The 26,871-nt window shown below is 38.7% G+C and overlaps 2 protein-coding genes across 4 annotated transcripts in view; both read left to right on the top strand.

Annotated features, from left to right (window-relative positions):
- Positions 1-2,041, top strand: part of as3mt (arsenite methyltransferase) — a 70,253-nt gene extending 68,212 nt beyond the window's left edge. For both annotated transcript variants that reach the window (XM_053477147.1, XM_053477146.1), the window contains exon 11: positions 1,667-2,041. In XM_053477147.1, coding sequence (XP_053333122.1) covers positions 1,667-1,771 — 105 coding nt within the window. In that variant the 3' untranslated portion in view covers positions 1,772-2,041. The remainder of the gene's footprint in view (positions 1-1,666) is intronic.
- Positions 2,042-3,581: 1,540 nt separating this feature from the next.
- The window catches only part of cnnm2b (cyclin and CBS domain divalent metal cation transport mediator 2b), a 37,198-nt gene continuing 13,908 nt past the window's right edge, over positions 3,582-26,871 (top strand). The window contains exons 1-3 of one of the 2 annotated variants that reach the window (XM_053476446.1): positions 3,582-5,161; positions 24,566-24,709; positions 24,953-25,090. In XM_053476446.1, coding sequence (XP_053332421.1) covers positions 3,697-5,161; positions 24,566-24,709; positions 24,953-25,090 — 1,747 coding nt within the window. In that variant the 5' untranslated portion in view covers positions 3,582-3,696. The remainder of the gene's footprint in view (positions 5,162-24,565; positions 24,710-24,952; positions 25,091-26,871) is intronic. The other variant, XM_053476447.1, reaches the window with a different exon arrangement.

The following is a 26,871-nucleotide window of genomic DNA, read 5'->3' on the forward strand; positions in this document are numbered from 1 at the left end:
TGCATTATTAACTTTTCAATCAAGGAATGTCACCTTATCAGAACAGCTCATGGCCACTACACGCTTTCAGACATAAGAAACAATCTTTTGGAATCGCAGCCTATTTATAATCACAGATACACTTTATGTCTGTTGTAATGATACACAGAGTGTCTGTTTGCAGAATGGAGTAAAATGGTTTTGTCTGAACTTGCAATTGTTTTTTTGTAGGAGAAGCATGATAGAGTGCAGAAGTTGACTTATGAGAAGCTTTTCCGCACTAAAGACTTGACTTGCATATTAATAATTGAAATTACCATTTGTTTTATGATAATTCTTATATTATGTTCATTCTACATTCAGTGCATTACTCACTTGTCCAACTTTACCCATGTTGCAGTTCTACTACATTTTAGTCATTATTATTCATTTCTACCTAAAGCGACACTACAGCACTTGAATTCTCTTACCTTCTCATCTGTAGATTCTGCTTAACCAAATTCACTTCCAAAGTTTAAAATTTTACTGTAATGCCAGTCGATGCCATCACACTTATCATCTCGCTGATTGCTAACTAGCCAAGCAGAAAACTAGCTGTTGCTCAGCACAACTGTGGCTTATATTTACATTGTATTCAACAGCTTGAAGTTCACTGCTGCAATCATTTACATTTACGTTTACAGCATTTGGCAGACGCCCTTATGCAGAGTGACTTACATTTTTATCTCATCATACATCTGAGCAGTTGTGGGTTAAGGGCCTTGCTCAAGGACCCAACAGGGGCAGCTTGATGGTTGTGGGGTTTGAACCAGGGATTTTCTGGACTATTATCCAATGCCTTAACCACTGAGCTACTCCTGCTCTTCAACACGTAAATAACAAAACAAAACACCACCAACAAATGATGACTATAAACACATGACAAATCAAAACCAAGATAATCCAAAGTAGAGTTACATTCATTTGATTACATGATGTTACATTCCTTTGATTACATCATCTTGTGCAGTAACACCAAAACATAACCTAGCTAGAGCAATACAGTGCGACACTGTGTATGAAAAACAAAGTAATTCATGCCTGCACTGTTTATTCACTGGTGTGTGAGACAGACAAAGTAAATTTGTTAGGGCTGGTGGGCTCACGTACTGTTCAAGAAAATGTTTTGTTTTATGACTTCGGTCCTTGTAGAAGCCGCGTCCCCAGGTCACACTGTTTCTAATTTAACTAACTGATAAGATAAACATCGGATAGGCAGCTGCGTAATCTCTACACTCTTATCATGGATGTTTCATTAGTGAGTACTGTCAGAAACACACATATCTGAATGCACACACAGGCATTAACCCAGGCGCACAAACTTATGTCTTCTATTCACTGTAAAAGCCCCCCCCCCCCATTTCCAAATTTTAGCACTTAATATTTGCATATGTTTGTGCCAATTTTGGATCACCAGCATTATGCCACAGGAGGAATCATAAACACTCACACAGCAGCCCCACCCCCCAATCAAACCAAGGACACCGTGTTAATGAGTACTCACTTCGCACTGTACTTTTCCGTTGCAGCAATGTGCTGTTAGTTCTGTTGAAGTTGGTAAAAAACATCAGCTAATTAATTTTATTTTTTTTATTACGCTTTAAATATGCAATTGCTTTACAGAGTTACAACCTCTCTTCTCCCTCAGGTTATGCCTGTGAACCCCTTCGATCTGGCAGAGCAGCTGGTGCGTGCGAGTGTGGCTTCATCCACAGGGTTGTGCTGTGGCCCTCGGGAGACATGCTGTATGTGAAAGTACAAATAAAATGTAATAATAAAGTATTTAACTATGAATTTAGACAGTGTTATTGACAGTGTTATTTACAAAACATTTCCATTGAATATAATATTCTTATAATTTTGGGATAAAATAACGAATAAAAATTCATAAGTCATAATTCAATATTCTTTAGTGTTAGTAGAGAATTCATCTATAGAAAAGCATAAAAATAATATATAAGTAATAATGGCATAATGCATGTGACAATGCATGTAATAATGGTAATAATAAAATAAAACAATTTCCACATGGTGCTACTGATCAAATGGTTCCATTGTTTATTTTATTTTTATTTTTTTACAGTAGTGAACATCACAATGATGACCAATGTTATATCATATATTGTTGAGTTTTAAAAGATATTAGACTACCTGATTGGCCTTTTGATTAAATCTTGTTTAATATAAAACTCAAATACAACTAGGCCTCATATAATGAATAATTCATGCTTTGTATTCTGTTGGCTAAAAGATCAGCTGTTGAATGTTATTGACAGTTAAAGAGGTTCTTGGTGAAAAGGAAACTGACAACCCTAGCCAGGGATGCCTTTAATGGAAGGAGGTAAAATAAGGATGATTCAGTTTTCTAGGGGACCATAAATATGCTATGACAATTAAAAAGGATTGGCTTCATCAAGGTTGAGGGCCCAGTATGTTTGGTTTTTTAGAGGGCACAGAATCTGTAACAGCACTCATGAGCCCAGCATCTAATCATGCTCAATTTTTATGTGATGCAGATGACTTTTACTCATTATCTCAAAGCATTTTACAGCCTGCAGTAGTTGCCTATATATATATATATATATATATATATATATATATATATATACTCAGTATTGGGCTAAGATCATATTGAATTTCTACAGTACAAAGGTGATCAGGTAAGAAATGATTTAGAATGGACTGCCAGATGATTTTGTATACTTTATAACTTAGGTGTGCGATATAATTTACAAACAGAGACAGAGGTTTGGCACATAGAGGTCAAATGAAGAAGAAACATCTGCATAGTGTCCTACTGTGAGCATTATTCTGGTGAATGAAGGCCAGATCAGTATGAATGAAGTCATCCATGCAGATTTATTTATTTATTTATTTATTTATTTTTACAGCAAACCACCTGTCACTAATCTAATTGTGTGGCATTTCATCTTCAAATGAATGAGATTAATTATAGAGTCATACAATGATCAATGCACTTTATTGGTCCCAAAGGGGAAATTTAGGTGCAACAAAGGAAAGGAAATTGAAGTACAAGATAAAGGTATGACATCGAACACACTGTATATTAACAATTCAAAAGTTGCAAATATACATGGGTAATTAGATGCAAGTTGCAGCATCAGATGAACGATAACAAAATAGGTGCAAAACTACAGCAAAGTGCAGAACTGCAGAATCAATCATTCATACCCAGTCACTGCATAAAGTATGAATGAATTCTATCCAGTGGTTTATTCATAGGGCGATCAGATGTGTGCACTTTGCTGTTGTAGTGAAGAATGAAGTAAAGTTGATCAATCCGAACTCCCTAAACACAGCTGATCAATACTCCTACGTCGGGTTTTTTTTTTTTTTTCCTTTTTAAACGTCGGAAATGTCAGTCCAAGCTTATTTGCATGTAGTGGTCCTGATTGTCGGCTTTCGATTGGCCGGTCCAGCCGTCACCTCTCCACCCCTGAGCACGGATTGGTCGCTGGAGTCGCCTGTAACCGGGACTTGGAGGAGAGGCACGAGTTTGCGCTGAAGTGGAGTCAGTTTTTACCGAGTTGTGGAGTCAGGCAGCTGCTGAGCCGAGGCTATCGTGCAGCTGAGATGAAGCCGCACTCCGATTGGCTCTGACTTTTTCTCTCTTTCTTTTTTTTTTTAAAGCCATTTTCATTCAAGCGGTTTGTCAACATGGCAGAGCCGTCGGTGGCTGCAAAAATGGCGTCAGTCGTCCCGGTCCGAGCCGCGACTCTGATTCTCTTTACCGTCTGCTTAATTGCGCCGACGCGCGCCAAAGAAGGCGGGGGAGAGGAGACCGTCATCATCGGCTTGCGCCTGGAGGACACAGACGACATTTCGTTCATGGACAGGGGCTATCTGCGGGTGAGCGAGCGCTCCCGGGTCAAGTTGCGCGTGTACGGGCACAACATCAATAACGAGACGTGGTCCAAGATCGCGTTCACGGAGCACGAGCGGAGCCGCGCAGTCTCCAGCCTCGACAGCTCCAGCGGCGACAACAAGAGCCACGAGGAAACTTCGGGCTTGCACCCGTGCGGCATCAGGACATCGGACATCTTAATCTTACCCAACATCGTGCTGAGCCGGAAGACGTCCGGCGTGGTCGAGATCGAGGTCAAGCCGTTGAGGAAAACCGAGAGGAGCAAAGCGTACTACCTGTGCATCGCGACATCCACGCCCGCTGGCACGCACGACCCGTGGACCGAAAGCACGTGGATTTACCATGAAGGTGAGGACACCAAAGTGATCGTGGTGGAGGAGAGGAAGTTTCTGCTTCCCTTCTGGCTCCAGGTGATCTTCATCTCCATGCTGCTCTGCCTCTCCGGGATGTTCAGCGGCTTGAACCTGGGGCTTATGGCGCTCGACCCGATGGAGCTGCAGATCGTGCAGAACTGCGGCACCGAGCGCGAGAAGAACTACGCGCGCAAAATCGAGCCGGTGCGCAGCCAAGGGAACTACCTGCTCTGCTCGCTGCTTTTGGGGAACGTGCTCGTGAACACCACGTTAACCATCCTGCTGGATGACATCGCCGGAAACGGCCTGATCGCCGTGGTCATGTCCACCATCGGCATCGTCATCTTCGGCGAGATCGTTCCGCAGGCGATATGCTCGCGCCACGGGCTGGCCGTCGGCGCCAACACCATCTTCCTCACCAAGTTCTTCATGCTGCTCACGTTTCCCGCGTCGTACCCGGTCAGCAAGCTGCTCGACTACCTTCTCGGCCAGGAGATCGGCACCGTGTACAACCGCGAGAAGCTGCTCGAGATGCTGCGCGTCACCGACCCCTACAACGACCTGGTCAAGGAGGAGCTGAACATCATCCAGGGCGCGCTCGAGCTGCGCACCAAGACCGTGGAGGACGTGATGACGCCGCTGCGCGACTGCTTCATGCTGGCGGCCGATGCCGCGCTCGACTTCGCCACGGTGAGCGAGATCATGGAGAGCGGCTACACGCGGATTCCCGTGTTCGAGCAGGAGCGCTCCAACATCATCGACATGCTCTTGGTCAAGGACTTGGCTTTCGTGGACCCGGACGACTGCACGCCGCTCAAGACCGTCACCAAGTTCTACAGCCACCCGTTGCACTTTGTCTTCAACGACACCAGGCTGGACGCCATGCTCGAGGAGTTCAAAAAAGGTGGGTCCGACTTCTCTCACGCTCTCGCGCGTCTCGGCACAGCGCGGGAAAAGTGCGATCAAACGCTTGTATCTACAAGTGTTCCCGCATTTCCAATTTGTCTACCTGCGCCTTTTACGCGTGGTGCGTTATGACATACGTGTTAGGGGCAAAACAAAAGGTCAGCATGCTGCTTTAAAATAATAATAATAATAATAATAATTCTCAATTCTGCCCCTGCAGTTCCTAAACAACACATCAACAGATCATACATGTCCAGTACACTCGGGCTGTATCACGGGTGCAATTTTAGGAAACACTTAAATATATGTTTAAGGATACTCTGCACCTGATCTAACCCCTGTCTTTTACGCTTCTTATGGAGATCTACCTTCCTGAAGACAAACTACTTGTTTGAGGTAAAACAAGTGTTTTTTTTCCTAAGGAAAAAAAGATTAATAATTGAATTAGGTGTTGTAAAACTATACTTTTCAGTATACAGTAGTTAGATCCCCAATAGAACCGCTTTGGCACGTGCCCTGTTTGTGCAGCACTTTGCAATCTGAACATCACACAAACAAATTAGTTTGCTGAATTTATTTGAACTTGATGCATGAGTAGAAAACGTGAATGCCGCCTCAGTCTGGTAACAGTGCTTCTCCATTAAACACGCCGACAAGGGCCTCTGCAAATTTTCCATGTGTTCGGAGTGAGTAAGAGTAAGAGGTTAAACCGACAACACAGATGTGTTTATCTAAAGGTGGTTAGCGTGCACCAAAATACACCAAATACTCTCCCAGTCATGAACAAGACATCAGATTAGGACTATTAGACTGAGATCATGAACTTGAAGATGCTGAAACAGAATATATGTCTGTAGGATGCTTTGGGTGAATTTCAGGTGCACTTGTGGACTCCTTTCCTGGTTTAGCTTGTGTTTGTGTGCGTGTGTGTGTGTGTGTGTGTTTGGCCGTCACCTTCATTCAGTGTTAATGTTTACACACCTCCCTCTTGGTGTCTGAATGCATTAGGAACTTGTGGGAATAGCGTGACTTAGGTTATCAAGGGAGCAATCATGTCTAAGAGCCTCTGATTTTTTTTCTTCTCACACAGACACACACTTCTCTATCACTCCTAGTCATTTATGCTCATTTATATAAGTGGAATTTAGATAAGTAGGGTTTGTAGAAGTGGTTAAAGTTGTATGAGTCCATAAACTCACACCTCTTTTTACATCATATTTCATTACATCTATAAGTGCCTTCAGGCATTAACACACACATTACAACAGCTTAGTGTGTGTAAGTGGTAACTGATTGACATAACTGTTTAAGCTGGCTTTAAAATTTTGGCTTTTAAATTATGACTTTGATTGAGCTGGGACCAAACAAGGATGCATCACTGATTAAGCCATGCAATTAAAGAAAGTAAAATCCTAAGGAAAAGCAATTAGGCAAGTTATAAAGATGCCCTTATCTTTACTGGGTAGAACTTCTTCCTAGAAGATCTTTGGCAAAAAAACTAAAAAATTAACCAGGATCATATTGGGGGGCGTATGAGTCCATAAACTCACGCCTCTTTTCCAAAATGGAGAGCCCTGTTGAGGAAGAGGAGATTCCAGGGTTGTTGTAGAATGTGTATCCTGAGAAGTGCATCCTGGATGGAAAGCAAATCAATTACATAATAATAATAATAATAATAATAGCTATTCTAAAGCATCCTCTAATCCACCAACCTTTAACAGCTTTATTTACATTATTCATTGTGTTAATATCTTTCAAGTTGACCAGACGCTAACAAAACTGACCAGCAATAAAGGCATCGTGACTCAGTAGTAGGTTTCTTGCCTGTCATGTGAAAGGCTCGGGTTTAATAGTTGCAGTGCCAGTCCTAAGATGGCAAGAAGAGTATCTGGCCTTAAACTAGTCCCAAGTTGTGTGCGAATTGGATGGTCCACTGTGGCGACCCCTTAAGCTAGCTTGTTATGCATATAGATTCTAGGGGGTGGGGCATTGTGAACATGGGCATGAACAGGAGGTTCATACCCATGTTCCCGCAGAGTTCCTATAAGCATTCAGAAATTCCCAAATTCTACCCAAGACAAATTTATTTCTGTTTTGATATGGGAATGGAAAATAAAGATGCTTTCCATTTCATTAAAAAAAACCTGACATCTAGACAAGCTACATGGTCCGAGGTCTACATGCCAGAACATCTTATGGGTGTCTTGCATATACACAAAATCCCCAGATTTTTTCAATTATGGTAAAATCCCTTCATATGAAGTTTTGTCTAGCATGGTCTGAGACGAAACATTACATTGCTTAGCCTTGAGAATTTGCTCCGAGTGTGACTTCGTGACTAGAACATGGGGCCATTAGAAGAATGTTAGAAACCTGGGGCTGTGTGTGTGTGTGTGTGTGTGTGTGTGTGTGTGTGTGTGTGTAGTTTTTTTTTTTTTTTTTTGCAATTTTGGCCTGTCACCAGCAAGAACTCGTATTCTAATGACTGCTTAAGGAGGTGTGGGTCAAAGTCTTCACGTCACGGTGGCTGTGTTCAGCACACACACACACGCACTCAGTTCAAAGCACTTTGTATGGTAAGTCACTGTTAATTAATCTATCGACTCTTGTGGAGCAGTTCGGGAACAAAACACCTCTTCCCACCAAGCGCGCTTGTTCCAAATCTGCTTCCACTTTCATGTTGCATTTTCATTTAAGACAATCATGGGTTGAAATGAAAACAAATTGCACCGCTAACACAAAAATAGGACAAATTATTTGATGGAAAAATGGTAGAATCAGTTTATAAGAGCAAAAAAAAAAAAAATCTATTTGTGAGGTTAAGAGTGAATGCGGCATACAGGAAATGAGGACCTAACAGTGGGTTGTGCTCTTAATTAGTATGTCAGAGGTGAATTTATGGACCCGGGCCAAGGCAGTGAGACGCACTGAAGCATAACTTGACAAGAACTCTTCACTGCTTTATGGACAAAAGTGCATTTGCTCACCCCAAACATTGTTTATTAGTGAGAAAAAAATATTACACATTGATACAGATTTAATGGCAGACAAAGATTATATATATAAAAAAATCACAACATAAAAGGGGTCCATTCAAGTCAAACTGGGACTCGTGAATGAAGGTGAAATACCAGTTGACGGTTACTTACGGAAAGACTTCAAGCTACAGTAAGAACGATGATAGACACTCTTAGCCATGGTGATAGAAATTGAATGCAAATGTTTTAAAGAAGGCTGTAACGTCTGTAAACGACAAAGCCGGGATGGCTCGGAGCCCACTGTGTGAAAATTCAGCGCCTGATGCTTCAAAATCGATGGACAACTTGTCGCCAACTTGCGAAAGAGAAACATCTGTACGCACAATCATTTACCAACACCACATGCACATTAAAGGAACTCGGCTAAGCGTTATTGCAACTTCCACCATACGGTCCTGACCTCGCTCCATGGGCGCCACTGGTTGATGAGAGGGGTCAGAAAGGAATAGCCAGACTGGATGACAGTAAATATAAAGCAGAGAACACACAACACACCAAACGTTTAGTGATATGGACTACCAAGACAAAAGACTGGGTTTCACGTTCACCCAAATAAAAAAATTATAATAATTTGTCCAGTTTCCTGAGCATGTGTTCTTTGTCACCTACCTGCTGGATCTCATCTGCATAAAGTTTCAGTGTTTTGAGCAACAGAATACTTGATGAAGAAAGTACTAATTATAACACATACTGTATAACGTGCAATAGTGCTAAATATAACTCACGTTCATAAAGGCAGGAAAGAGAATAAGATCCTTCAAACTATTTCCCAGTTCTCTACAGGTTCTTGAACTGCGCCAAGACAGAGTACAGAAAGACAAAGAGACTTGGATTCAGCCTGAAGTGTGTGACGAGAGAGTGCTTTAAACTTTTTTTTCCCCCTTCTCAGAGGATTGATGTCCTCTCCTGTGAACCTAGTGACCTTTCAACCCAATCTGGTGCGTTGCCAGTATTGTTATTAGTGATTTGTAGAGGCTGCTCTGTGTGAATTTGTGCCAGGTGAGATAATTTGTTATCGCCTCAAGTAGGGCAATGAACTCAAACTCGGATTCTGAAAGTTCAGCATGTGTGTTCTGCCTGGTTCTTTTTTTAGAGAGAGTTGATCTCTCTGTCTTATTATCTTTCACACTTACTTTTCTCATTGCATGTGGCTATTTCTACCTGATACTCAAGTTAAAACTTTTGTTGTCACGTTTAAAGTGATTCTTGGTTCTTGATTGGTCAGAAGGTTTTGATTCATTTTCTATACCAGACTTGTACAGTATGGCTATGAACAGGTAGATATTGTAGATATTCCATCCATCCATGACCATGGAGGCCAATGATGACCATTGTATTTTTTCCAATTTGTACGACCATAGCAGGACCTCCCATCAACATTCACACACTGGGCAATTTGGGAACGGCAGTTGGCCTAACCCGCATGTCTTTGGACTGTGGAAGGAAACCCACCAAGCACAGGGATATTCCATGCACAGAGACCTGATGTGTGATTCGAACCCAGGACCTGGTGGTGCAAGGCAACAGTGCTAACCAATAAGCCACCATGTCGCTAAATATCAATATTGGTGAAATATTATTTCCTTTGAGGAACTTATTTAACATTTACACAACACAATTACATGTTTTTTCCTTTTTAGTTTTTTTTTTATATGTATGGCATACAAGCCGATACAAAATAGTACAAAATGATGATATATTAGAGCATATTGCTTTAGTTCTGAACATGTGATGTGCTTGAAATGCTGTAAATAAGCGACACATTTTGGAAAAAATTTAGCCTAAGTGTTATATAATCTGTATAATGTAAATAATGAAAAAGAGAAGACCAAACATTGGTCCCTGAGGAACAACCTTGAGCCACACAACCAAAGAAAACAAAACAAAAAAAAGCTTCCAGTGAGGTAAGACCTGAACTAGACAAGAACTTTTTTGTAACACTAAGCTTAAGACAGGAATTGAGTATATCTAGGGGTTAGGGTTGCCATATTAAACACAATTCTGCACTTCTGATGTATTCATTCATTTATAAATTCATCATTTTCCTTTAACACCATAGTATCAGTTATGGCTGCGTGACAATGACTCCTACATTACATAGTGACTTCTACTTATTCTACTTTTACATATTATTCGAGAGGCATTGTTTATTGTTCATGCCGTAAAAAGTAAAAGTTTGCCCCATGTCTGTGTAATCAGCCCTAAATGCTGTTCTAAGTGCAAAGTTTTGTTTGAGTGTTTGCTTGGTAACCCTTGCTTGTGCAGGAATAAGTGTGAGGATTATGTGGCGTCATGTTGGCATGAACAGGGCCGGGTGCCTAAAGCGGGATCCCCCTTTGAACGCTGCACGACTCCACGCTTAGACTTTCTGCCCGCACCTACACTTTTACAGTCTTTTTCTTAACAGAAAGAGTGAGACATTTTAATATGTCAATCAATTTTATGATTGATTGCATCATCTATAAAAAAAAAATGTCCTATATTAAAAAGCTGTATATACAGGCATGAGCTTTTTATATGCCATAAGTAGTCATACTGTCTTTTACTTTCTGTCTAGAGTTGTTCTATTTCGTACCGCATGAGCTTCATAGCACTATACTAAGGTGTTGACTTTTTTTTTTTTGAATGGCCTACATTCCTTGGATTCTGGTGCAACATGAAATGGCCGTAAAACCGATTAGTAAGAAGTGCGAATGCAGCCTAAGTGCCCCCACAAAGTGTGTCTGATTTGCCATTACTTCCTTCTTTTTCTTTCTGACGTGTCATATTATGTTTATCATTTATACTGTATAAGAGTTATAGGTTTTATAGCTGCTTTCTAGAGACTTGGATAATCTGCACTGATCTTCTATTCTCAGGTTGAATGTTAATTTTTGTATATTGGTTTATGTTTTTGTATTTCAATAATCGTTTCACCTCGTGACTGATTATGCTGACTCAGGAATACATAAAAAAAAGAGAAAAAGAAAAATTGAATCTTCTACAGATTTGGTCATTTGGCAGGCAAACCTCTGGAATGGACTCATGGGTACAATCCAAGATTGTCATTTTCTCATTTGTGCTTTAAATCATTGGGACTAATATGGGATATTAAGTAGTAATTAGTTAAGATCAGAGTGGCTTTGTAGGATTTTAGTTCTGTGATCATGTCAGAGTGACACATGTTTGACTAAATGGCATTGTGTTGTTAATAATGAATAATGAAGTCTGGATAAATAATAATAATGCATGGAGTCTGGGGCGGCATAGTGGCATAGTGGTTTAGTGGTTAGCACTGTCGCCTTGCACCTTCAGGGTGAGTATGGAGTCTGGAATTTCCTTATACTGTATATGTAATTACACAGGGATCCCCAAGTGCAGTCTTTGGTGTCTACCTCCATTTAGTGTTTAAGTTTAACCTTAATTTAACACAATTATTCCCTGTTTAGCGATGCTTTTGGGAGGACATGAATGTCAGAGCCATGTAGGATACATTCTCTCAAAAGGTAATAGATCACCAAGATGAGACCTGAGCACTCTTGGATAAGCCAAAGAGTCATTCTTAGTCATTCCTAGCACAGCTAGGGCCATAAAGGGCATTATCTTTTAGTTCTGTAGACAGTTATATAAACATATCACAATTTTTTCTTTAAGTATTATTCTATAACCCATAGAATACTGCATGAAACTGCATGTTAGAGGTTAAAAGGGTGGGCCATGGAAAAGATGCCGCCTCCGGTGATAGTATAACAAGATGAACAAGCAAGTGGATTGTTTTTATTCACTTACCCGCAAATTACAACAGATGCTGAAAATGGTCTTTGTTTATGTTTATACACAGACAGACAGTCGGCAGACAGGGAGCAAGGAGCTATGGCCTCCTCCGAAAAGCATGGCACTGGTATTGCAGGCGGGAAACTTTTTCCATGGGTAACCCTGTATGAGTACACAGCACCATTTGGTGTACATGTTCCACCAACAGGCCAGAGTTAGACACAGATTAGCTCCACAATGCACTGAACAATCTTCCGTGGTCATATATATTGTATATACATATGTACATATACATGTATATACTGTACACTGCCTGTCCAAAAAAGTTGCACACTTTCTGATTTAATTCAATCACCTTTAGCTATGATTACAGTGACCAATTCACAGATTTTTTATTCTCCCAGAGCCACTCTTTCACAATTTAAGTCCTGGAATATGCCTGTGCCAGCAGGGAAGAAAAACTCCATGGATGTGATACCCTCTCAATTTATTGATATTTTTTTTTTGGCTGAGCAGTGTACAATACAGAACAGTGAAATTTTTTTCTTTGCATGAGGAAAAGATGGGGTCAGAGCGCAGGATCAGTCATGGTACAGCACCTCTGCAGCGGACAAGGTTAAGGGTTCTGCTTAAAGGCCCAACAGTGGCAGCAATAAACAGTGGCAGCAAACGCTGACCTTGTAATCAGTTACCCAGAGTCTAAACTCACTGAGCTATCCCTGCCCAGACAAACAGATGAAACCTGAACCCATCAGATCCAAAGGCTTATCCATTACGGCACTGGGCCAACTGATTTCAGCATCCTTCTCCATCTGCACTGTCACTGTATTCCTCAGCCACGTCACACTAGCCAGCCTGCTCGCATCAGCTACTGCCATCTTTACAAGAACAAATACGACACTCGATTTTAGCCAAAAGGCCAAGAATGATGTCTAATGCAGCCATTTATATATATATAAATTTACAAACACAGTTTAATCTTTTCCTGTCCTATAAATGGTATCCAGTCCTCGTGAAATTTTCAGGATTGTTTATCCATAGTGCAAAGTCAAATTTGACAGTTCAGACGACATTAAAGACATGAAGTCGTTCTTAGAAATGTTTTGCCTCATATGTTTAGTATCATGACATGATTAGATTTTAATACTGTACATTTCAAGCTTAAGGTTTATTTCTAAATTAGGAAGGCAAGTGATCAATAGTTTGCTTTTAGATTTGTTCCTGGGGAGGGTTTAAAGTGCTTGTCCCGTTCATTGCCGCTTTGTTTACTCATATTTTTTTTTCCTGTCCGCTGAATTTTAATGACTTGTTACTATTAAGCGTGTTTTATGACCTGTGATGTAACGTACATTGATCCTGGGTACCCGTAAAGGTGCTGATATATTATATTATATAATAAGGAGTGGTGGAACTTTTCAGATATCAGAGATCAGATGTGATAATGCAACTCCTCATGTGTTGTAAATTCATGTGTATAAAATGTAAATGGAATTTTTTTTTATCTGAATGCTTACAAGGACTCAAGTCAGTGTAATAGTTTCACTATGCTTAAAACAAGAGAACAGCACTATAAAATGACGTAACACTGCACAGGAAGGAGAATTATTTAAATTCACCATGTTATAGCTTTCTGAGCTGTGATTTGATTCTGTACGCTTACAGCATGTCGAAGTGCTTGACTGACTCGAACAACAGCCAATAGCATTGAGATAGATAATACATACTACCAGTCAAAAGTTTGGACACACCTCTAATTCTATGGTCTTTCCTGATTTTTATTACCTTGTAAACTGTGAAACACGCTAAAGGCGTCCAAAATCTACAATAATCTCCTTTGGACAGTTGATATTGAGAAGTGTCTGCTACTTCTGCTCTGTAAAACCTTTATAACGGGTATAATCTGAGGTGCTGTTTGTTAATTGGTGATTTCTGAGGCTGGTAACTCTAAATGAACTTCTCCTCTGCAGCAGAGCTTCGGTTTGGTCTTGCTTTCCTGGGAAGGTCTTCATGAGAACCAGTTTCATCATGGAGCTTGATGGGTTTTGGAAATGCACTTAATAATACCGTTCTTATGAGAACTATTCCAGAATAGCAGAACTTTTTATCACAATCTAATGCTATGTGTTATTTCGTAGTTTTGAAAATCCAGTATTGTTATTCTAGAATATAGAAAATAAATCCAAACTTGTGTCCAAGCTTTCGACTGGGACTGTGTGTAGAACAGAGAAGAGGTTAACGAACGCCTTGTACTTAGTCTTAATCATATAGCAGCCTTGATGGTGTATAAAATAAATCATGTCCAGTCTGAGGAAGCAACAAATTATATAAGATAATAACACTTCTATCATAAACTCCATCCTTTTCAAACAGTACTGTACTGTATATGTTTTCCTCAAACAATAGCTGGGTAGAAAAGGAAATGCTCTAAGGGAAAGTACACCAACAAACATGTCTGCTGCTAATGCGCTTCCCCTGTAGTGCAACTGTCTGTCTGTGGTTTTAGAGAGCATTCAGTAAAGATTTGCACAAATATAAGTCATCAAGTTTTTTTTTTTACAGTGAGGTGCAATTTTTCCACATTGTATGAGTGACCATAAAACATTGAAAAAAAGTGTTTTTATCTATCTATCTATCTATCTATCTATCTATCTATCTATCTATCTATCTATCTATCTATCTATCATGACTACACAGCTTCTTACTTACATGCATATTCAGGGGCAGAAAAGCCCACTTGGATTTCTGAACTGCCCCTTTGGCATTCCCAAGGCCCAGTGCCCCAGTGCCATCTTTCCTCCAACACGTCCCACACACACACACCCCCAAACCCACATTGTCCTTCTGCCCGTTTCCCTCAGTGTTGTAAATTACAGGCGACACAAACCCTTGCCTAATGCCCTGGCGTGGAAATCTTCCAACCAGAACCTTTTTTTTTCAGACAGGCTGTGGGCTGGCATCATTGATTATGGCCAAGCAGAGTCTCTCTCTCTCTCTCTCTCTCTCTTGCCCCAACCACCCCTAAGACACACTCACACAAACACTCAAAACAGCCATTCCAAAGAGGCAGTTCTGAGGATCTACGCTTGAACAGAGTTGACTGAAGTTATGGCTAAACTCGACTGACTAATTTGTGAGACTAATGAGATTAGAATGTGTTTATTTAACAATTTACATTATAATAATACCAAAAAGACATAACTACATGGTGTACCGGTTTTTAGTGTTGCAGATATAATACTCAATAAAATAAAAAATGTACTTTACTAAAAGATGATACGAAAAGAACGTGCACGATATTACAAATGCCTAAGAATCTATTATCCATTATCCACATGTTTTAAATTATGCAACAATCCCAATAAAACAGTAATAAAACTTTGTACGTATAATTTAGGAATACATTATTTACAGGATATAAAGGATTTAAATACATTTACACTGATAAATGGCCTTGGAAACTGGCTGTGTTATTGCTTTAATGTTTTATTACATTTATGTCCTACTGATAATGCTCATCATGAATGTGTTGTACTTTACACTGTTTTATAAAAATGCCGGAGTAATAAAACTTATTGCACTTCAGTGTGATTTCATATTTAGATCCTGGCATTAATTGGACTCCAAACAGGGCACTGCATGGTTCAAGTTATTAGATTCCCTGCTGACAGAAAAAAAATTAAAGTTACGAACATACTTTTTCACAAATTTCACACACGTTGATCTTGATAAATCAGAAGACATGACCATCGACAGAACATATGGCGATTTGAAATTATTAATGAGCCTTCTTGTTTGTATGTTTTAAAGGCTGGAATTGAATCTGTTCCAGCAGGGCAAATAACTATAAGAAATGAATAAAAACTTATTTGTGACGGCCATCTTTAAAAGAAATTGACTTAAAATGCAAAGGGCAACTCAAATGCTTTTAAGTAATGATGGTTTAATCCTAAAGTGGACTTCCAAAGACAGGAAAGCTGCTTGCAAAGCTATGGTGAAGTCAATGTTGTTGTGCTTGCTGCTAGCATTAACCGCTAGCATTCTAGCCCATGGAGAAAACAAAGCCAGTCCTTAGGAGGTTCGCTATTTAACTAGCACAGAGTGTTCACTTTTGTGGAAAAGAAACTTTTGAGAACCACTGGCCTAAATGTAGTGCTTGTCCACACTTGTGTGTGTGTGTGTGTGTGTGTATGTGTGTGTCTAGTTCTGCTTTACATATATGACATGGTTTTAGTGTGTACTAACAATAATGATGACTGACTAGATTTTTTATACACAATATGTATGTGGTATGCACAGTATATGCAGTAATATTATACTATTTATACACTGCACACTTTTAAGAGTCCTGAAATATGCCTGGGATAGTATTTAAGTCCTGTCCCATCAGGGAAAGAAAAAAACGTATAAATGTGATACCCTGGTCATTCAGTACATTCAGATCATCAGCTGACTTAAGTTTGTTCCTACAAAAAGTTTTTGAGTCTAGACCTGAGCAACTGAAGAAACCCCAGATCATAACACTGCCTCCAGAGGCTTGTACAGCGGCCACTATGCATGATTGCATGCTGACACATCCATCACCCTGGAATAGGGTCAGTCTGGACTCATCAGACCACATGACCTTTTCCCCTTGCTTCAAAGTCCAACTTTAAGCTCAATTCTTTTTTAAGATTCAAGAGAGAAATTTATTTGTCTTTGTTTGACAGTTGCTTTGATAAATTTACAGGTAAGAAAGGAAAAAACTAGATTAGACAAGGAAAAAAAAATAATTAAAGAAATGAAAATGTAAAGAAAAATAACAATAAATAAAAGTAAAAATAGAATTAAATATACTCTAGCACACATATTTAACATATTTAATATATTTTACACATATTGTTTCTGAGCACTCTCACTAACAACTTGGTTTCTTATGGCCGCACAGCTGTTTAGTCCCTTCTTATCACATTGAGTGTGTGTGTGTGGAAATGCTCTTACTGTCGTTATTAAACACATCTCTGATTTATACAGTCATTTAAGCAATAAGTGATCTCCATTCGTGATTTGTTTTCCGACTATATTTCTTCCACAAACTTGGAAAAGTATCCCTCCAGGTTTTATTAATGTGTTCTTAATCCAATTCCAGTTTCTAATCTTCCTCGTTATTTTCTCTGCTTGGATTTTTTTTTTATCAGACACATCTGACACAGAGTAGCAATCCCACTTTCCCCAGTTCTGATATGATCATTTTTAAAGTAATATATATCTGCAAGTACTAAAGTGGACTGCATGTGACAGATGTCGTGTCAGTTGACAGTAAAAAAAAAAAAAAAAAAAAAAACAGGTCAGTGGATCCAATTAGACAATCAGTAAATCTCAAAACTAGTTCAGCTATATCAGGAATCAGATCAGGACATCATAGGTAGTATATTCACAGATGGATTATTTTGCCAAGGTTTAAAAGGCAAAAGATTACAAGCTTTTCTTAAAATGTATTTAATGGCCACATTATTAGGAACACCATGCTAATACTGAGTGTGATACATCCACCTTCTTATATAGTACTTTCCAACTATTAATCAAGTTATATTTTTGTAGATTTTTTAACAGGTTTGATGAAATGTAACATTTCCAAACATATGTTTCATATTTGAAAGCACTATAGTCTTTCATTTCAAACACTCACGTACACTTTGTTTTACCACTTACTAAGCACTATATTAGGAACCCCTATGCATCACGTCACATACTGTACAATTATCAGATTAAAGATCAAATTATACAATAATCAATCATGTGGGGCATAAATTCTTGCACATATGGCCTGTCAGCTTTGGATAATGTTCACATCCCAATGAGGGGAAACAAATCTCAGTAATCTCTGTGATTGTAACCATGACATGATTGTTGGTGCCAGCAGGGTGGATTTGAGTATTTCTAGAAGTGCTGATCTCCTGGAAATTTTCTCTCTAGGTTTTTTTGAAATGGTGCTAAAAAAAATAAAAATAATACATTCGGTCAGCAAAAGTTCAAAGAGATGAGAGAAGATATTCACATAACCACTCTGTATAATTGTGGTGAGCAAAAAAGCATCACAGAATGTACCAAACTTGATTAACCTTGAAGTGGATGTAATCCATAGGATTAAGGCTCTAATGGGGATAGGTTATACAGTTATAGACGGGGAAAAAAGTATCCTTGTCTGAGAAATCTTGATTTCTGATTTCTTAGACGCACATACCTGTACATAGGATAAGAATTTGGCATGAAGAATATGAATCCATGAATTTCAGGTTGGCGGAGGTGGTGTAATGGCAATCAAGTCGTCTTGACCATGTGTTTCTCTTCATGGACACAATTTTACCCGTCTCTTAAAGGCTACTTCTGGCACGATAATGTATTTTGTCTCAAATGGCTTTTACGGTTACAGGATCTGAATTTAATGGAACACCTTTGGGATGTGATAAAACTGGAGATTAACAGCTTGAAAGTGAGAAAATGTGCAGTCATGCAATCATGGCAACATGGAGCACAATCTCAAAGGAAACGGAATTGAGGCAGTTTGAAGAGCAAAGGGATGTGGACGGGGTGCCAATTTATTGCAGGGCACACACATACACACATATATTCACACACTATGGGCGGTTTGGGGACACCAGTTAGTGTAATCTGCATGTCTTTGGACTGTGAGCGTCCGGAGGAAACCCACCAAGCATGGGGAGAACATGCAAACTCCATGAACACAGACCACAAGGCGGGAATTGAACCCGGAACATGGAGGTTCAAGGCAGCAGTGCAAGCCACTACACCAGCTTTGGTTTATATACTGTAATGTCAAATTCTAACATATATTTCTTAACACATATAGAGTATATTATATGTTTTCGCAAGGATTTCTTATCATGCTCTTAGTATTCGTCGTATCTAAGCTATTGATGACTGCTGATTAGTTTGTGCCCGAGACCAGTGGCCTTATATGTGTATTTATAGTGGGAGTTGCGCTATGGAAAATGACAACGTCGGTTCCAGAAATAAAAGCTGGGAACGGTGGAAAAGACCAAGAGTCTCTGAAGAGATGAGGGATGGAGAGATGGAGACTTTATCAGCGCTGTGGTGCTGTCTCACATTGTGTGTTCCTTTTACTCTTTTTCAAACTCTCTCAGCCACAGAAGTGGTGCTAAAACTACATTGCAATGCTATCACTTAAACATAATTACATCAGTGTCATCTGCATGTCATTAGTTCAGGCTTTATGATGAGGATGACGAGGGAACAAATGAAAACGGAAATGCATGCCATTTATCTCTAAGCGTTATTGATTTTCTGTTCTAGAGGACAAGCAGGATATGATGGTTTCGAGGTAATGGGATTACATAATGAGTCCCCTGACACACACACACACAAACACACACACACACACACACACACACAAACCACACACAGTAACCTATGATATGATCTCGTTTATTTTAAGTTTCAGAGTCGTCACCGTCGGTTCCGTTAAAACCTACAAATAGAACCGATAATGCACATCTGATTGGTTCATTTTATATTAGAGCAATTCCAACGGTATTGTCATTTCAGTTCTAGCAGGCAATTTATAGGGAAGATATATGATCTACATAAACATATCTAAAAACTGTGCAGTTGTTGATATGGTGATGGTTTCTGTGAGAAGGTATTTTATGTAAAATTTCCAGAAGGAGTCCCCAGTGTCTTCACATCGGGTTAAAACCAGAGTCTATATAGAGTATATAAACAGTTTATAAAAGCCCCCCCCTGCCATGCTTATATCCCTTGGTGTGAATGGCAAAATCTGATCTTAAACCACGACCCTTAGAAGGTTTACACAGCCTCAGGTTTCGGCTTAGGGTTTGAAGCATGCATCATGGAAAATCTCTGTTTAGACTTTGCCCATTGCCTTTTCTCTTTAAGGCTGCCCACTATCCATTAATGTCCTGGAGGTCATGAGGGCTCACCCCGAGAACCCCTCTGTCCTTCTTAAAAAAAAGTCTTGAGGATAAATATAGAACATCAGGAACTATAAATAAGCATAGTATGTTTGTCTGTCCTTCTGTCTGTTCCTCAGTTCTTTAAATTTTCCTTTTTTATTTGCTGATAAAATCTGAAATAAAAAGTCGGATTTATAAGGGATGTGGTGTAACAGGCAGTTTTCTTGCTTGTATGTTGATTTCAGCCTAAGCCACATGCTGCGTTTATTGCGTTAATAAGCAACATCACATTCTCTCAATTTCAAATCTATTGAGGTTAAGATAAAGCCCACTGAGAACACTGTGCTTTCCGCTAAGCTGATTTCTTCGCTCGGTCGAGATCTCCGCCGTTTCGAGCCGTACTCCAGGGAACCTTGGCTTACGTTATGCAAACATGTTTTTATTCCACTACAATCCGGAGCCACCTCCCCTCCACTTTATATGCTAATGCTTTAGATATTTATCCCCATGTGATTTCTAGTTATCCCTTATATTCGACTCATAATCTTTTCCATAGGGACCAATCTGACTAACCCTACTTGGACACGGCTTTTTCGCTGACTGGTCCTGTAAGAATGCATGACCTGGACGTTGTTTACAAACGGCATTAACCTTTGGCACCAAATGACATGACGGATCGTGCTAGGCACTTAGGGAGTCTAACTTGCAATGTTATTGATTTTTGTTCATTTGTTTTTTCAATGTGAAAAATTAATTATTCATTTATTTATTTTACGTTGAAAAAAAATTATGCATGACGTCATTTTTTAGGTTCATAAACTATGCAGTGCGTCTGAATCCCAGGAATTATTGACGTCTCAGGTACATGTAGAAAGCGTTCTGCATTTGTCAGGCCGTTATTTAATGCAGCAGTACTGATTATGCAACGTTGTGAGGTAAATGCTGGGATACCACACAATGAGCAGCAAGGCACGCACCTCAATGCGGGTTTGTTGTTACTGCATTTGCTCCAAGTGCTTCCTACTTCCTACAACTGCAGCAAACGGCCATCTGCATGTAAACGGCCAGCTCTGAGACAGCTCACGTCAGCCAGCAGTGGCTTTGGTGAGAATACTGCCCAAGTGGAATGGAAACTTCATTTCAGGGCTAATATTAGCCTGGCCCTCTGGAAAATTCCTTTTAAATGATCACAAGCTGAGAAAAGGCAAAGTATTTGTTTAGTGTGTGTTTTTTTTTTTGGTTTAACAGTATTTAGTATTTTAGTAAATAGTTTCTTTTTTCTCCCCCTCCTTTTGATTTTAAGCAGTTCTTCAGAAATGTTAATTTGGAAGACTAGGAAATGGAGCTGCTTTATTATAAGTTGATTCTTATTGTCTTTCCATTTGTCAAAATGTGCCAAAGCATGTATCCTTGTATATGATTCCACACACCGATTTGAGATAATGTATCTTTATGTAAATGGACAAAACAAATATCAGACAGTGAGGTTCATTGTATATATATTGTATGTATATTGGACAGCAGCAGTCCTATTAGCGCACAAATTAAAAGCTTCAGTTACTTGAATTTAAGTGATGTGTTGTTGAGACCACCTTGAATGATTTTGAGCCCAAGACACACTACGAGACAAAACACCACAGTGTTTGGGGGAACAGACTCAGACATTGAAGTCCACAACAAGAGTGAGGGTAATGCCAGGAAACCGGTAATACACATATTCCCAAAGGACAGTCGAGCCCGGAATAGGTGGTACAGTGCACTAGGGTACTGAGTAGTATTGAGCCAGTGATGAAAACATAAGTTCTCTGTTTTTTAACCCAGTAAAAATTAGACATTAAAGCGATGACAACAACGAATTGGCAAAGAGAAATCAGAAATATTATTATATTATTATTGTCATTCCAGTTTATATTATGATGATAATCATCACTTTCAAGGTGGTATAGGTAACATGGAAGTCCGATAGTACCTGTACCTGTACCATGGTATATGCAGTAGTACCATGTTATTGTTGACAGCACCATGGTACTTATTTGCTGATATATAACACAAGCATAAGTACCCGCTGTTGACGGGTAAAGAGTTAGTAGAGATGGTTTAAAGGTTAAAGCTAAAAATGAGCTGATTAACTTTAATGTAATCGGTGATATTATTATTTTAGGTTGAAGCCCACGTACAGTGCATGTCTCTCTGCCTTACTTATTAATACAAAGAAACAAGCAAAGCAAGAAAAACAAGAAATCTTCATGCAAAGTTGTACTTCTTTCATCATAGTCAAATACACTCATTGTTCTGTATCGGAGAGAAATTGTAGCTCGCATAAAGTTCTGTCTTAAAACGCATTAAAGTTCACTTATACCACTTCAGCGCTGTTATTTTAGCAGTGAAAATATGAAGTAATCCCTGTAAAAATATTCTGTGTAGCTTTTTTACTTAATATCTATTGGTGCAGGTGTTTCTTTACAATGAGCAAGTAGCTTATTTTAGAGTAGATTATTAAATCCAGAACTGTTCATAACATCGCTTTAGCTCAACAGTTTGTTTTCACTTGTGGTGCAGGTAAAACTTCAGGCAGATATTCAAGTACTGCAAAAGTTTCCGTACATTGCGTACGGCCAGTTTTGAGTGATGCTATAATGACATCTGGCTGGACAGACTTACAGACATACAGACGAAACCACAGATACAGTATATCTCCAGGATGGGAAGTGTTCATTGCCCCATGTGCCGAATATGGGAAGGCACGTTGACGAACCCTTTCACCGTTTATCCAAACAATAAAAACATTAGCTAGGGCTTAGCTTGTTTTTTACCTTGTTCTAAACTCTCAAATGGCATCAGTATATTCATGATATCTCTAATGGTATATAACAAAAACTAACTCAATGCTAATCCCTATCTGACCTCATGCTAACCAACAACAGCTTTATACTTAATCTCTCTAATGTTTTTATATAGTAAACACTTTATGGACATAAGTAAATGGCCAAATCTGCAATGAAATTGTATCAAAATACATATACTTCAATATGGAGTTGGTTACCCTTTTGCAGCTATAACAGTTATTCTTGGAAGGCTGTCCACAAGATTTTGGAGTGCTTCTGTGGGAATATGTGCCCTTTCATTCTGTAGAGCATTTATGAGATCACACACTGATGTTGGATGAGAAGGCCTGGCCCGCAATCTCCGTTCCAGTACATCCCAAAGGTGCTCGATGGGGTTGAGGTCAGGGCTCTGTGTTGGGGCCAGTCAAGTTCTTCCACAGCGAACTCATCAAACCATGTCTTTATAGAGCACAGAGTACAGTCATGTCGGAATAGAAAAGGACTTTCCTCAAAATGTTGCCACAGATTTTGTAGCATAGCATTGTCCAAGATGTCTTGGTGTGCTGAGGCATTGATATTGCCTGATTGAAACTCCTGAAAAAAAAAAAATACTTTTGACCATACCGTGTAAGTCTGAATGTAAAATATGAAAGTAAACATACAAGAAAGATTACAAATGAAAAATTTCTACCTACAGATTTTAGTTACTAATAAATTATGCTTTTGCTAAACTTCAGGTAAGGCTAGGTAAAGGACTTTCTGAAACTCTTAAATGTTATTGAGTGTGTTGTTTCTAAGCTTTAAAACCGAATGCTAAGACCTAGCTTACACAGACCTAGCAACTAACAGCTAAACAGCTTTGTTCCAAATTTCTAAAATGTATTACTAAAGATGTGGAAAAATCAGTTTGATTATGTATAGAAATTCTTTCTTGCATCAATACACCAACTCGCAGTTCAATTAAAAAGAAAAAAATGATATATACATATACATAAAATGTTGGTATGTTTGTATTTGAGGTGGTTCCTCTCAGTTCCTCTATACTCATACAGGTGGTGCACTCTAGACTATTTAAACATTAACAGGAAGCACAGTGTCCTATTTGGTAGGAGTGAATTATTTGCTTAGTTTTTTTTTTTTTTTTTTAAAGATAACAGTTATATAGCAGTCTGGTAAAACAGTTTATTTTTTATGTGTAATCTATTTTAGATTGAATTTTAAATTATTGTATTTGACATTATTTTGTATTGTTTAACCAATAAATGTAGACCAAATGTTATAAGGAATGGTCTGGATTTAATTGCTCATGTTCGATTCGGTTGTGAAGCTGTTGAATAAAGATTTAGAGTTTCAATTTTATATTCAATTTGGACATTTAAAGATTTGTGATACTTAGAGAATCACAATACAAATCGAATCGACAGCTAGGTATCGTGATATTGTATCATGGGCCCTGGTGATTCTTATCCCTAATCATGCTAACTATCAACAGCGATGGGAAGTAAGTTTCGTTCTCATAGTTATGCCTGTTAAAGTCTAAATTTGCTAGGAGCTCCTTAAAAATGTTTGATCCTAAAAAGATTTTGTCATGTGACTTTTACAAATGCATGGTTATAGAGGAATGTAATGATGTGGGGTTTTTTGTTTGTTTGTTTTTTTCAAATGAGGTATCCATAATGATTTTTCTGGCTTTTTGTCCAAAAGGGACCCAAGCATGGTCCCTGAAAAAGCTTCACGATTCACAAGTGTGTTCCTAGCTGATTGCAGCAACGGCATGGATAAACCTTTTGGGATAAAAGTTCTCTCCCCTCATTTTGTCACAACAATCATAGTGGTATGTTTTGTCATCGCTCAGGGAAGTCGCACCTGGCCATCGTTCAGAGGGTCAACAACGAAGGGGAAGGTGATCCCTTTTATGAGGTGCTTGGAATCGTCACCCTGGAGGATGTCATCGAAGAAATAATCAAGTCCGAAATCCTGGATGAGACAGATTTATACAGTAAGTGCATCCTCTTTATCTTTTTTTTTTTTTTTTTACTATATTGCTGTGTTTTAAGTAACAGTAGTAGTGAGTAGTTTCCTTCCCCCAGTGTTGTCTTTGCAAGGTGAAGCCAGTCTTCAGCATTTCTTTTTTATGTTCAGGATGTTTTCATCACCTATATCTGTATCAAGATCTTCTGTATCAAGGAATTTCAGTAAAAACCACCTCCCTTCTTTCCTCTCACCCTGACTTCCCCATTAGCTGACAACAAAACAAAAAAGAGAATCACCCATCGGGAGAGGAAGCAGGATTTCTCGGCCTTCAAGCCCATGGACAATGAAATGAAGGTTAAAATATCACCTCAGCTTCTACTGGCTACTCTGCGTTTCCTAGCAACAGGCAAGTGTGCTGCGTGGCTGCTCGATTTCCCCCAGTGTGCCTTGTGACTAGTTTGTTAGCATGCTAGCCCTGCAGAGGAGTGAGGAGTGAGGCCTGGTACGTGTTGTTTACCATGGTGACACACATATCCACATATCTATTAAATGCCTGGCTTTTATTTATCTATTTATTTATTTAAATTGTGCCACTTTAATTACATTAGGCAAGTTTAATTTGAGGAAGTTGAGTCAAAATGTTCCTTGATAAACAAGAAAAGGAGGAAGAAACACTGTATACGGGTTACCAATTATGTATTTATTTTTTATTATTATTTTAAAGTAGTTACATAGTCATAGATGATGTCAGTTAAATGTAAAAAGAAAAAAAATATTTCATATCAGTGTCCATTTAACAATTGTTCAGTTTTGTCCTTAGCATTTTGCTCTATTACTTCAAGTCAGTTTAGTATAATGTCAAAATTATAAATAAAAAATTAAATAAAAAAATTATGATAAATTATATGTGTTTGATAACCACTTTTTATCCACTCAGCATTTTAATAAACGCCTATGCTGTTGAAACAGATATGGGCACATGCCTATCCAACCTAGAGAATTTAAATCTTTGGTTAAAAGCCTTGATAATTATGACATGTTTACTGTATTTATTAGTAATTATTTGTTATATATTATCTGGATTTTTTCTCTATTTATTAACACAATCAGGTATAATAAATGTTCTTAAAAATAAACAGCTCTATAAAGCAAATCACAGTATATTCTGTTCTTCTGTTTTCTATAATGACAACAACAGGACACGTACTGTAAATGAGCAAAAAAGTTAATATGATATACAGTACTGTATGAAAGTCTTGAGCCAGACTTTTTAAACTTGAAGGAAACTTCGCCATGCATCCTGAAGGACTTTTTTGACTCTCATTTTCAGTCCAGTCCCAGTACCTGACCAATTTCAGAGGAATTTCTTTGTTTGTTAAGCGACACAGTGACCTCTGAATCAACTTAAGGCATGAGCCAGTCAGAAACAGGTGCAGATGATGATCAGGTCAGTGATTAGTATACTGGTGATGCTGATGCTGAGTGGTTGGAACAGACGAGAGGGGAAATGAGGTTGCTGTTGAGGTTTTGACATAAATAACTCATTTTTAAAAATTGCATCTTAAGGCATTTTACAGCCTGGTGTAGTAAACCATTTGTTCCCTCTACTCTAATTTAATCTACATAATTTTATTAAATTTAATGAGTTGATTGATTGGAATTATTTGTATTGTATCTAAGAAGTTATGGGTTGCTCCTATTTGCATGTATTTGCAGTACTGCATTTATGTTTCAGTTATGGTGTGGTTATGTGGTATGTTTGTTCATAAGTAGGCTTTTCTTACGAAAAATTAAAATGTATCTTTAAATTTTGGCGACAGAGGAATAACCACTGACATGAACAAAAAAATCAACATTGCAGTGGAAAGCAGTTGTGGGTACACAAATCCCATTCTTGAGTAAAAGTAGAGATTTCGCAGGGCAACAGTTACTCAAGTAAAAGCAGAAAAAAATCCATTTAATTATCCACTTGAGTAAAAGTACCAAAGTACTCTTCTTTAAATTTATTTAATAATAAATAGATAAAAGACTGACAATAGACTTTTTCTTTCCCTCCCTTCCTCCACCTTTACAACTTTGAACAAGTTGTCTTGAATGCACTGTCATCACTGTCTTCACGCAGCTCTACTTCTGATTTCATTATTATGTTACAATGTTACATGATTAGCCGTGACTTAAAGGAAAGGC

This window comes from Clarias gariepinus, chromosome 18, assembly GCF_024256425.1.
Source record: "Clarias gariepinus isolate MV-2021 ecotype Netherlands chromosome 18, CGAR_prim_01v2, whole genome shotgun sequence".
NCBI lineage: Eukaryota > Metazoa > Chordata > Actinopteri > Siluriformes > Clariidae > Clarias > Clarias gariepinus.